This window comes from Ahaetulla prasina, chromosome 8 (assembly GCF_028640845.1).
Source record: "Ahaetulla prasina isolate Xishuangbanna chromosome 8, ASM2864084v1, whole genome shotgun sequence".
Lineage (NCBI taxonomy): Eukaryota > Metazoa > Chordata > Lepidosauria > Squamata > Colubridae > Ahaetulla > Ahaetulla prasina.
Window position 1 is genome coordinate 12520023 of NC_080546.1, and position 13840 is coordinate 12533862.

The window sequence follows — 13840 nt, forward strand, 5'->3', positions numbered from 1 at the left end:
ATTTCCCTTCAATGCTCGGGTCCGTACACCTCCTCCTTTATTTGTCTCTTTCTTTCGTTCTCTGACTGTCGAAACTCTTCATGGCTCATTTCCTGGCTTTTTCCACTACAAGCAAAATCTAAATATGGTGGCTTTTTCTCTCCCCACTCCCTCCCTCCGTCTTCTCCTTCAGGAAACGTTCCAATTAAGGGCATTTGGAATTAATAATCAGATGGTTTCTGTTAATGGAGTCCTTTTTATTTTCTTTTATAGAAGCAGGAACGCTTGAAAGCATCGACTTTTTCTGGGCCCTTGCAAAAGCCTGCATTTTCTGCCCAGCTGCCCTTGAGAGTAGAGGGCTTATAAAATTCTATTCTATTCTATATGTTTTATGGGGATGTTGGCTTGTTTTACTTTGGCACAATTCTGTCTATGGGTGAGGAACAATACAGATAGTCCTCAAGGTATGACCACAACTGAGCCCAAAATTTATGTTGCTAAGTGAAACATTTGTTAAGTGAGTTTGCCCCATTTTACTTGCCAGAATTGTTAAGTGAATCATTGCATTTGTTAAGTGAATAACCTAGTTGTTAAGTGAATCTGGATCCCCTATGGACTTTGCTTGTCAGAAGTTTGCAAAAGGGGATCACATGACCCTGGGATATTGCAACCGTCATAAATATGAGTCAGTTGCCAAGCATCCGAATTTTGAACACATGACCGTGGGGATGCTGCAAAGGTTGTAACTCTGAAAAAAAGGTTATAAGTCCCTTTTTTCAGTGCCATCGTAACTTTGAACAGTCACTAAGTGAACTGTCGTAAGTCGAGGACTACCTGTAAAGAAATCTTTGTTGTTGGAAAAAATCACAACTTGTTTTTCCGTTTTTTTTTTCTTTTTTAGAACCTGCCATTAATTTACTGGTGGTCATTAGATTGAAACAGGAAAAAAGAAAGGCTGCTCGCATCTCTAAAATGTTTTGATTCGCATGCATACCAAACTGCTGAGGGGATGGGTGAGGACCCAGCTCCATGTAACACCCAGAAATCTTCAGCCAACATCATTGGCTAAGCCTTCTGGCAACTCAAGTCTACACTTCTGAAAGATGCTTGGGTGGGAAGGAGAAAGCTGACGTAGCAGGATGCAATCACAAAAAACTGAGCGCTGATCACTGAGGCTGCAAACCATACACAAATCAAGCTAAAAACAGACAGACAACACCTTAGGTTTCAGTGGTTAGCTACAAGCCGATTGTTGTAGATACAGAGTCATAACAGTAACTATACCCATCTGGAGAACTGCTTCTTTTCCACAGATTAACAGAGTTGGAAGGGACCTTGTAGGTCATCTAGTCCAACACCCTCACCCAAGTAGGAGACCCTACACCATTTCTGACAGATGGCCGTTCAGTTTCTTCCTGAAAGCTTCCAGTGATGAAGCTCCCACAATTTCCAAAGGCAACTTCTGTTCCACTGATTGATTGTTCTCACTGTCAGCAAATTATTCCTTATCTGGCCTTCAGGTGCCTTGAAAATCTCTGTGGCAGCCCTCAAATATTGGAAGATTGCTATCATGTCTCCCCTGGTCCTTCTCTTCACTAGACTAGCCATGCCCACTTCCTGCAACCATTCATTGTACGTTTTAGCCTCCAGTCCCCTAATCATCCTGGTTGCTCTTCTCTGCACTCTTTCTAGAGTCTCAACATCTTTCTTAAAAGCATGGTGGCCAAAACTGGATGCAGCACTCATTAAGGCCTGCCCCTCCCTTCCTTCTGTTGCCTCCGCCTATCCAGTCTTCTGATGCGAGGGTCACTCCAATCAGCAGCTGTTGGAAGTAAACTTTCCTCAGGCTCACATGCTGTGGAGGAGGGGGAGGGTCTAGCTGTCCGTTTGCCTGGGCATGGAGCCAGGGCTGGGGCCGGGGATGCTCTCCTCTGCAGCCTGCTTGGGCATGGAGCCAGGGCTGGGACCGGAGGTGCCTCCTCTGCAGCTTGTCTGGGCATGGAGCCAGGACTGGGGCCGGAGGCATACATTCCTCCGTGTTCGGGAGCAGATAAGCAGACCCGGTTCTCCAAACTACTCAAAATTTCCGCTACCGGTTCTCCAAACTACTCAAAATTTCCTCTACCGGTTCACCATACTCCTCAAAATTCCCGCTACCGATCCTCCAAATTCCTCAAAATTTCCTCTACTGGTTCTCCAAACTCCTCAAAATTTCCTCTACCGGTTCTCCAAACTCCTCAAAATTTCCTCTACCGGTTCCCCAAACTCCTCAAAATTTCCTCTACCGGTTCTCCAAACTCCTCAAAATTTCCTCTACCGGTTCTCCAAACTCCTCAAAATTTCCGCTACCAGTTCTCCAAACTACTCAAAATTTCTGCTATCGTTTCTCCAAACTACTCAAAATTTCCTCTACCGGTTCTCCAGAACCTGCCAGAACCTGCTGGATTTCACCCCTGGTTGAATCTCTCCTTGTTTAGTTTCCATCCAGCAAAGGGGGTTAGGAGAAGACAACTGGTCCTCTCTATCCAAATTCTGGGGTAGTCTAATGTGCATCTTGATGCGTACCTGGGTTTTTTAAGATCCACCTTCCCTGCATTGTGTCTTCAAGGTGTGTTTGGCATTACCACACTTTGGAAGGACCAATGGTTTATCAATGTTAACGATGAAGAAAACAATGTGAAATACCAATTGCACTTAGACTTATATACCGCTTCACGGTGTTTTACAGCCTTCTTTAAGCGGTTGACAGAGTCAGCCTATTTCCCCCAACAATCTGGGTCCTCGTTTGACCCACCTCAGAAGGATGGAAAGCTGAGTCAACTTTGAGCCGGTCAAGATCAAACTCCAGACAGTGGGCAGTCAGTTAGCTTGCAGTTCTGCATTCTAACCACTGCTGTCGTGTCCCACTCCTCCGCTGACGGCCGGGTCAGGAAAATCCGAATCAGGCTTGCCTCTGCAGCTCTGCCCAAAGTCCTAGCAAAGTCCTCAGAGCAGGCAGGAGACCAGTAAGTGACTTCAGCAAGATAAGTTCGACTTTGCCTGACTCAGAGACTGCCAGAAAGCAGATCCTTTATATAGGCCATGGGGTGTGGCTCCATGACTCAGCACTCATTAAGGCCTGCCCCTCCCTTCCTTCTGTTGCCTCCGCCTATCCAGTCTTCTGATGCGAGGGTCACTCCAATCAGCAGCTGTTGGAAGTAAACTTTCCTCAGGCTCACATGCTGTGGAGGAGGGGGAGGGGTCTAGCTGCTCCGTTTGCCTGGGCATGGAGCCAGGGCTGGGGCCGGGGGATGCTCTCTCCTCTGCAGCCTGCTTGGGCATGGAGCCAGGGCTGGGACCGGGAGGTGCCCCCTCCTCTGCAGCTTGTCTGGGCATGGAGCCAGGACTGGGGCCGGGAGGCATACATTCCTCCGTGTTCGGGAGCAGATAAGCAGACCCCGGCTGCGGTGAGAGCGGACAAGACACAACAACTGCACCACCGCGGCTCAATATATAGGTAGTCCTCGACGTACGACCGCAATTGAGCCCAACGTTTCCTTTGCTAAGCGAGACAGTTGTTAACTGAGTTTTGCCCCTTTGTGCGACTTTTCTTGCCACCATTGTTAGATGATTCACTGAGGTTAAGTTAGCAGCACGGTTGTTAAGTAAATCTGGCTTCCCCATGGACTTTGCTTGTCAGGAGATCGCAAAAGGAGATCACATGACCCCAGGACACGGCAACTGTCCTAAATATGAGTCAGTTGCCAGTCTTCCTAATTTTGTTCACGTGTTCATGGGGAGGCTGCAATGGTGGTAAGTGTGAAAAACGATCATAAGTCACTTGTTTCAGTGCCACTGTCAGTTTGAACGGTCATTAAATAAATGGTTGTAAGTCAAGGACTACCTGTAACTCCCAATGGTCATGCTGACTCCCAGAAGGAAGGGGTGCATTCCAGAGGAGCAAGAGACAACTCAGTTCTGATAGTTCATGTGATAGAAAGAGGGTGAAAACAGCTCCTCCCTAGTTGTTCCCAAAACTATATTATATTATATTATCAAAACCACAGAAATGGTGGTAGACTTTAGGAGAAACCCTTCCATACTTCCACCTCTCACAATACTAGACAACACAGTATCAACAGTAGAGACCTTCAAATTTCTAGGTTCTACCATATCTCACGACCTAAAATGGACACCCAACATCAAAAACGTCATCAAAAAAGCACAACAAAGAATGTTCTTTCTGCGCCAACTCAGGAAGCTCAAACTGCCCAAGGAGCTGCTGATCCAGTTCTACAGAGGAATTATTGAGTCTGTCATCTGCACCTCTATAATTGTCTGGTTTGGTTCTGCAACCCAACAAGACAGACACAGACTTCAGAAGATCATTAGAACTGCAGAAAAAACAATGGCTACCAACTTGCCTTCCATTGAGGACCTGTATACTGCACGAATCAAGAAGAGGGCCGTGAAAATATTTACAGACCCCTCACATCCAGGACATAAACTGTTTCAACTCCTACCCTCAAAATGACGCTACAGACCACTGCACACCAGAACAACTAGACACAAGGACAGTTTTTTCCCGAAGGCCATCACTCTGCTAAACAATTAATTCCCTCAACACTGTCAAACTATTTACTAAGTCTGTACTACTATTAATCTTCTCATCATTCCCATCACCCACCTCCTTCCACTTATGATTGTATGACTGTAACTTTGTTGCTTGTATCCTTACAATTTATATTGATATTGATTGTTTCCTGATAGCTTATTTGTACCCTATGACTATCATTAAGTGTTGTACCTTATGATTCTTAATGAACATATATTTTCTTTTATGTACACTGAGAGCGTATGCACCAAAGACAAATTCCTTGTGTGTCCAATCACACTTGGCTTATAAAAATTCTATTCTATTCTATATGTTTTATGGGGATGTTAGCTTGTTTTACTTTGGCACAATTCTGTCTATGGGTGAGGAACAATACAGATAGTCCTCAAGGTAAGACCACAACTGAGCCCAAAATTTATGTTGCTAAGTGAAACATTTGTTAAGTGAGTTTGCCCCATTTTACTTGCCAGAATTGTTAAGTGAATCATTGCATTTGTTAAGTGAATAACCTAGTTGTTAAGTGAATCTGGATCCCCCATGGACTTTGCTTGTCAGAAGTTTGCAAAAGGGGATCACATGACCCTGGGATATTGCAACCGTCATAAATCTCCGATCGGTCACAGACGGTGTTGACAGGGGGGCAGAGGTCGACCCCGAGGCGCCTCACTTGTGGGGTGCCGCAGGGGTCGATTCTCTCGCCCCTTCTGTTCAACATCTATATGAAGCCGCTGGGTGAGATCATCAGTGGCTTCGGTGTGAGGTACCAGCTGTACGCTGATGACACCCAGCTGTACTTTTCCACACCAGGCCACCCCAACGAAGCTATCGAAGTGCTGTCCCGGTGTTTGGAAGCCGTACGGGTCTGGATGGGGAGAAACAGGCTCAAGCTCAATCCCTCCAAGACAGAGTGGCTGTGGATGCCGGCATCCCGGTACAGTCAGCTGAGTCCACGGCTGACTGTTGGGGGCGAGTCATTGGCCCCGATGGAGAGGGTGCGCAGCTTGGGCGTCCTCCTGGATGAACGGCTGTCTTTTGAAGATCACTTGACGGCCGTCTCCAGGAGAGCGTTTTACCAGGTTCGCCTGGTGCGCCAGTTGCGCCTTTCTAGACCGGGATGCCTTATGCACGGTCACTCACGCCTCGTGACGTCTCGCCTGGATTACTGCAATGCTCTCTACATGGGGCTCCCTTGAGGGCATCCGAGGCTTCAGTTGGTTCAGAATGCGGCTGCTGGTGATAGAGGGAGCCCTCGTGGCTCTGTGTGACACCTATCCTGCAGACTGCACTGGCTACCTGTGGCCTTCCGGGTGCGCTTCAGGTGTTGGTAACCATCTTTAAAGCGCCCATGGCATAGGGCCGGGTTACTTACGGGACCGCCTACTGCTACCGAATACCTCTCACCGACCGTGGGCTCTCACAGAGAGGGACTCCTCAGGGTGCCGTCAGCTAGGCAATGCCGTCTGGCGACACCCAGGGAAGGGCCTTCTGTGGGGCTCCCACCTCTGGAACGAACTCCCCAGGACTTCGCCAACTTCCGGACCTCCGAACCTTCCGTCATGAGCTTAAACACACTTATTCATCTGCAGGACTGGATTAGATTTTAAATTTATACTGGTTTTAATGGGTTTTATTATTTATACTGCTTTTTAATAATTCGGCTATGTAGAATAAGTTTTTTAATTGTATTTTAGTTTGTATTTATATGTACTTTTTTACTTGCCTGTGAACCGCCCTGAGTCCCTAGGGAGATAGGGCGGTATATAAATGTGATAAAATAAATAAATAATAAATAAATAAATAAATATGAGTCAGTTGCCAAGCATCCGAATTTTGAACACATGACCGTGGGGATGCTGCAAAGGTTGTAACTCTGAAAAAACGGTTATAAGTCCCTTTTTTCAGTGCCATCGTAACTTTGAACAGTCACTAAGTGAACTGTTGTAAGTCAAGGACTACCTGTAAAGAAATCTTTATTGTTGGAAAAAATCACAACTTGTTTTTCCGGTTTTTTTTTTCTTTTTTAGAGCCTGCCATTAATTTACTGGTGGTCATTAGATTGAAACAGGAAAAAAAAAAAAGGCTGCTCGCATCTCTAAAATGTTTTGATTCGCATGCATACCAAACTACTGAGGGGATGGGTGAGGACCCAGCTCCATGTAACACCCAGAAATCTTCAGCCAACATCATTGGCTAAGCCTTCTGGCAGCTCAAGTCTACACTTCTGAAAGATGCTTGGGTGGGCAGGAGAAAGCTGACGTAGCAGGATGCAATCACAAAAAACTGAGCGCTGATCACTGAGGCTGCAAACCATACACAAATCAAGCTAAAAACAGACAGACAACACCTTAGGTTTCAGTGGTTAGCTACAAGCCGATTGTTGTAGATACAGAGTCATAACAGTAACTATACCCATCTGGAGAACTGCTTCTTTTCCACAGATTAACAGAGTTGGAAGGGACCTTGTGGGTCATCTAGTCCAACCCCCTGCCCAAGCAGGAGACCCTATGCCATGTCTGACAAATGGTAGTCCAATCTCTTCTTGAAAGCCTCCAGTGATGAAGCTCCCACAATTTCCAAAGGCAACTTCTGTTCCATTGCTTGGTTGCTCTTACTGTCAAGAAAATTTCTCTTTATTTTCAGATTGAATCTCTCCTTGTTCAGTTTCCATCTATTATTCCTTATCTGGCCTTCAGGTGCCTTGAAAAATCTCTGTGGCAGCCCCTCAAATATTGGAAGATTGCTATCATGTCTCCCCTGGTCCTTCTCTTCACTAGACTAGCCATGCCCACTTCCTGCAACCATTCATTGTACGTTTTAGCCTCCAGTCCCCTAATCATCCTGGTTGCTCTTCTCTGCACTCTTTCTAGAGTCTCAACATCTTTTTTAATAGCATGGTGACCAAAACTGGATGCAGTACTCTGGGTGCGATCTTACTAAGGCTTTAAACTTAAACTCCCCAAGGAGCTGCTGATTCAGTTCTACAGAGGAATTATTGAGTCTGTCATTTGCACCTCTATAACTGTCTGGTTCGGTTCTTTAACCCAACAAGAAAAACACAGACTTCAGAGGATAATTAGAACTGCAGAAAAAATAATTGCTACCAACCTGCCTTCCATTGAGGACCCGTATACTGCACGAATCAAGAAGAGGGCCGTGAAAATATTTACAGATCCCTCACATCCAGGACATAAACTGTTTCAACTCCTACCCTCAAAACGACGCTATAGAGCACTGCACAACAGAACAACTAGACACAAGAACAGTTTTTTCCCGAAGGCCATCACTCTGCTAAACAAATAATTCCCTCAACACTGTCAAACTATTTACTAAATCTGCACTACTATTAATCTTCTCATAGTTCCCATCACCAATCTCTTTCCACCTATGACTGTATGACTGTAACTTTGTTACTGGCAATCCTTATGATTTATATTGATATATTGACCATCAATTGTGTTGTAAATGTTGTACCTTGATGAACGTATCTTTTCTTTTATGTACACTGAGAGCATATGCACCAAGACAAATTCCTTGTGTGTCCAATCACACTTGGCCAATAAAAATTCTATTCTATTCTATTCTATAGAGTGGTATTAGTACCTCACTTGATCTTGATTGTATCCCTCTGTTAATGCAATTTAGGATTGTGTTGGCTTTTTTCACTGCCGCCGCACACTGCTGATCCATATTTCATGCAAATCTTACTTAAGGTTTGTCTCCTATATGCCCAGGTTGTGTAACTGTAATAGACTGCAGAAATAGTGATGTATTTTGCAAACCATTAAGCGCAATGCATCTGCAAGAGAATAAATGCAAAGACAGAACTATTTTGTACATGCAAACCTTAAATGAGAAGCATTTAAGATTTCTGGGGCTGCAACAGAAAGACCAATGGTGCACAGCAGTTAAGACCGCATCACAAATATGGATGTTCTTAATATGTTTTCCTTGTCAAACCTATACGTGTCCATATTACCTTTACTTTACCATGCTCATACTATGTACAGTTTGCATAATGAATTCAACTTTTTCCTACACAATAAAGTGAAAATAAAGTGTTTTCCAAGATTATTTTCTTTCACCACCCAGTTACAGCTGTGACTCATATTTCAAAATTCAACGATTGCAACATTCAGAACTTTTACAACAACAAAAAAACCTTTAAAATGTACAAACACATACACAAAAAAATAATAAAATGGTCATATATAGTGATCGGGCACATTTTTGTGGCCTAGATATACTAGCGGTACTTTAGCAGACCAGTCAACTTTCCGCTTGTATTTATCTTGACAGATCTGCGTTCATGTAAAAGTTTTGTAAAATTGGGAGACATTAACAACAACAGAAAAGCTGGCTAAAGGTTACTTGTAATTCAACTGCAGCAGAATATTATCTATCTATGTTCTATCCTGCTGCATTTGTCCAGATAAAGCTGTGGTAAAATCCAAGGTTTTTTTACCACCGGTTCTGTGGGCGTGGCTTAATCGGTGTGGTGTGGTTTGGTGGACATGGCAAGGGAAGGATACTACAAAATCTCCATTCCCACCCCTCTCTATGGCCAGCCAGAGGTAGTATTTGCCGGTTCTCCGAACTACACAAAATTTCTGCTACCGGCTCTCCAGAACCTGTCAGAACTTGCTGGATTTCACGCCTGAGATAAAGTTTCTCTATTCAGAATAATCAAATCCTGCTTTGATCATTATTGAAGGATCTGTTTTTCAACAAGTAAAAATAATAATAATAATAAAAATAATAAAAATAATTCCACAAAATACTAGTCTGCCCATTTTTCACAATGCAACCAAAGTGGCGTTCTTTTTTCCTAAAATATAATCCATATTAAAGTAAAACAATCTTCACTCAACTTTTATTTTATTTATTTATCGTATTTCGAGACTGCCCATCTTCCTCAAAGAACAACTCTAGCGATAGACAGAAATCAGTACTGTACAAAATCTGCATAATCTGCTGTCACAGGACTTTGCATAGGACCCTGAAAACCTCTGGTGGGGGGGAGGATATAACTACACGTAGTCCTCACCTTACGACCGCAATTTATATTGCTGAGTGAGGAATTTGTTAAAAGTGAGTTTTGCCCCATTTTATGACTTTTTTTACCACACTCCTTAAGGGAATCACTGCAGTTGTTAAATTAATAACACTATTGTTCAGTGAATCTGGTTTCCTGGTTGACTTTGATTGTCAGAAGGTCGCAAAAGGGGATCACACGACCCTGGGACACTGCAACCGTCATAAATGTGAGTCAGTGGCCAAGCATGGGAATGTAAATCATGTGGCCCTGAGGAATGCTACAATGGTTATAAGTTCCTGTGTTTTTCAGTGCCGTTGTAACTTTGAATGGCCACTAAACGAACTGCTGTAAGTCGAGGACTTACAAAAACAAAAAAACAAAAAAGTCGAGGACTACCTGTGCTCCAAAATTGTTGCCAAATTTTAATTCGTCAGGTGATCTTACTTCGTAAGATTTAATTCAGGCTCAATTGTGTCTGTAAGTCGAGGCCTACCTATTCTTTAACAGGCGTTAAGTATAGGTAGGCCTCGACTTACGAACACAATTGAGCCCGACACTCCTATTGCTAAACAAGGCAGGTTTGAAGTGAGTTATGCCCCTTTTTACAACTTTTCTACCACAGTCGTTAAGTGAATCACTAAAATTGTTAAGTGAATCATGTGGTTGTTAAGCGAATCTCACTTTCCTCATTGACTTTTGATTGTTGGAAGATGGCTGGGAAGGTTACAAATGGTGAACACCTGACCCAGGGACAGTCCAACCGTCATAAATACAGGCCAGTTGCCAAAGCACCTCAATTTTAGTCACATGACCATAGGGATGGTACAATGGTCGTTAAGTGTGAAAAACGGTCATTTGTCACTCTTTTTTCCCCCAGTATTGTTGCAACTTGGAACCGTCACTAAACAAACGGTTGTTAGTCGAGGACTATCTGTATAGCAGCAATTCCTGGCTTACAGCTGGTGTAAAAACATGTTTTCATGTACCAGCTGAACAGGCAGCTATAAACATTTGACTCAAACCCTTTAATCCACCATGAACAACCGAAAACAAATTCATTAGCAAATATTTCCCAAAAATCCTCATTCAAATTTAATGCATGTACATTTGCTGCAGCGTATATCTTTCTTTAATGGGGAGTTGTGTATTTATTTTAATACAGAAATAAATATGCGGAGTTAAACGGTTCCACAAAGCTTTCACGCCACAGTTTTCTTTAAGGAAAGGAACTCAATCAATACCGTTCTTCCCAGTCGAAGTACAATTCAAAGTCGCAATTTATCTATACAGAAACCATTAAGCAAGGCGGTCCTTTTTAGGAATCAAACCCTGCCAGTATATTTACATTCCAGAATAAATTCCCTAAAATAGCAACATGTGAAGCTCTCCAAGAGAAATACCATGCACAGGATCATATATCTTCTCATACTAACTCGCTCAAAAATAGGAATCTATCTCAGCACCCTTCCTGTAAATGGAGATCTATAGGAGAAGAACAAACAGAGCTAGGGGGCAGAGTTAAGTGCATCGTAAGTTTAGAATCATTACATTGCCACAAACAATTGAAATCCAACCCGTTATCTGGCACCAATTCAATACTGAACAATTCCCCTGAACTTTAGGGGACTGGAGGCTAAAACATATGAAGAACGGTTGCAGGAACTGGGTATGTCTAGTTTAATGAAAAGAAGGACTAGGGGAGACATGATAGCAGTCTCCCAATATCTCAGGGGCTGCCACAAAGAAGAGGGAGTCAAACTATTCTCCAAAGCACCTGAAGGCAGGACAAGAAGCAATGGGTGGAAACTATTCAAGGAGAGAAGCAACCTAGAACTAAGGAGAAATTTCCTGACAGTTAGAGCAATTCATCAGTGAAACAACTTGCCTCCAGAAGTTGGGAATGCTCCAACACTGCAAATTTTTAAGAAGATGTTAGATAACCATTTGTCTGAAGTGGTGTAGGTGGCTAAGTGATGCCTAAGCAGGGGGCTGGACTAGAAGACCTCCAAGGTCCCCTACAACTCTGTTATTCTATTCTATTCTATTCTATTCTATTCTATGTACTTTTTGATTGACTAGATTCTTGTGTACAAATTTCAACAATAACTTTGGAACTAAAACTTAACGTAAGATCCTGATCCTTTTGCACTTGACAAGATCCATCACATGGGATCCAAGAAGGCAAGAAAGAAGCAGCAATATTTTATGCAACTTGCATGAAGATCCATACTGAGAAATCTTGCCCCCTGCCCCATAACTTGGACAACAGAAATACTTGGGTTATCCAACTTTTCCACCGTCTTTTTTTACAAACCGATTCCTGTTCAGGAATGTATACAGGTAGTCCTCGATGTCAGGGTTCCAAGGAAGGAAATAAAGCTCTGAGGCTTGGAGGTTCCTCAAAGTTCCAATTTATTAGAGATGTCATGTTGGCACAGCTGGGAAAACCCGAAACTGAAAGCTTCCACGTTTTCACACCCAGTTGACAGTTCACAGCCCTGCCCCACACCCACAAGTTCATCACATTGTCCAATCAACTCTTCACATTCAATTGGATGCAATCTTCAGGCAGTCTCTATCAGACGCAGGATGTCCTTGAATACGGAACATTGTTATGACTAACTTTCTACCGCTCCAACAACAACCCCCTCCCAACTTCCCCAGCTAAAATATGTGGCAGTTAAGAAGCAAAAAAGAAAATTGCCTTCCAAAACTGACACTCAACTTACGAACACAACTGAGCCCAAAATTTCTGCTGTTAAGCGAGACAGCGGTCAAGTGAGTTTTTCCCTTTTTTACGATTCTTCGTCAGACGGCTGTTCAGTGAATCACTGCGGTTGTTAAGTTAGTCACATGGTTGTTAAGCGAATTTGGCTTCTCCTAACAACCTTGCCTGTCGGAAGGTTGCAAAAGGTTTCACATCACCCTGGGACACTAAAACCGTTATAAATATGAGCCAGCTGACGAACATCTGAATTTTGATCATGGGACCTTGAGCATGCTGCCATGGTTGGGTGAAAAAAACTACCATAAGTCACTGTTTTCAGGTTCTAAGTCAATTCCACAAGAAAGCTCTGAAGCTAAGAAAGCCCAGGGAACCCATCCTTAAGGTAAAAAATGAAATAGCTGCAAAAGGTGTCTTTCAGAAATAAAAGAAACAACCTCTGCAAATTAAACAAATACTCACCGAATTAATTATCCCTCGGAGGGCTTGAAAACCTTCTCTTACTGGGAAGACTTGATCCTTTGAATCAGCAATGCTTTCGAGCTAGGGAAGTGAGCACAAACACAAGAGAGATTTGTGCTACCAGCCTTTAGACGCAAATAAACAAGACGTGCACGCACAAGATTTAGCCAAGATTTAAGGCAAGGAAATGCATGGCTTCAGGAGAACCACAGGTATAGACAAAATCCTGTTTACTAGTCGTAATTTTTCTTATTCCCGCAGCAAAACAATCAAAACACAACGAAACCCAAGGAAGATTCCCAGCTATGAAAGGTCACCAAAGACAAACAAGGGGCAGTTTCATTTACAGAATGGTTTTCACTGAATCCGCTGGGCTCCTTTCTTTGAAACCAAACTAACCATTATGTTAACCTTGTTTCTTTCCAAGTCCATTATCCAAAAGCATCAGAGAGAGCAGCCAGCCAAACAAAACAATCTCAAACCAAGGGTAAACGATCCAATTTAGCAGAAACAGGAGCTTCAGGTTAAGGGGCAAACTATATGTTACACACTGAAGGCATAACAGAGGGATGGAATAGTTGCAGGTCACAAGCTACGTGCCTCTTAGCTTTGTGAGTGGAGCTGAGTGAATATCCGGGAAACCCCCCAATAAGTTATACCTCTGAAATTTGGCAGCAGTTCATAAAACAGTAGGATTTTTCACCCATTTTAAGTCATCGTCTTCATTTAACGACCCCATAATCCCTGGCGGGGGTGGAGTCTGGGCAACTGAATGGAGCTGGCAAAGTCTTTTAATGGCCGGATGCCCTTCCTGTCGCCAATGCAGAGTTTTGTTCAGCAGATATATTCACAGTGTGCCCAGAGAGAGGAATATCTGCCACTACCTGGGATCAAACTCACAGCTCCACCTCTAGGCCACCGCACCACTCCTTCCCAGGCACAGTGGGCTATTTTATGCATTGTATTTGTATAGTTCGTGGTTGTGTATAGCTTTTAGCTTTTGTTAATTAGGATGTTAATGACTGCCTACTACTGTATTTTTCGG

The 13840-nt window shown here is 43.3% G+C and overlaps 1 protein-coding gene across 1 annotated transcript in view; it reads right to left on the minus strand.

The window, feature by feature from the left end:
- Window positions 1-13840, minus strand: part of ANTXR2 (ANTXR cell adhesion molecule 2) — a 192471-nt gene that overhangs the window by 148826 nt on the left and 29805 nt on the right. Inside the window, exon 7 of the mRNA XM_058192834.1 lies at window positions 12796-12876. Within this exon, the coding sequence (XP_058048817.1) occupies window positions 12796-12876 (81 nt within the window). The remainder of the gene's footprint in view (window positions 1-12795; window positions 12877-13840) is intronic.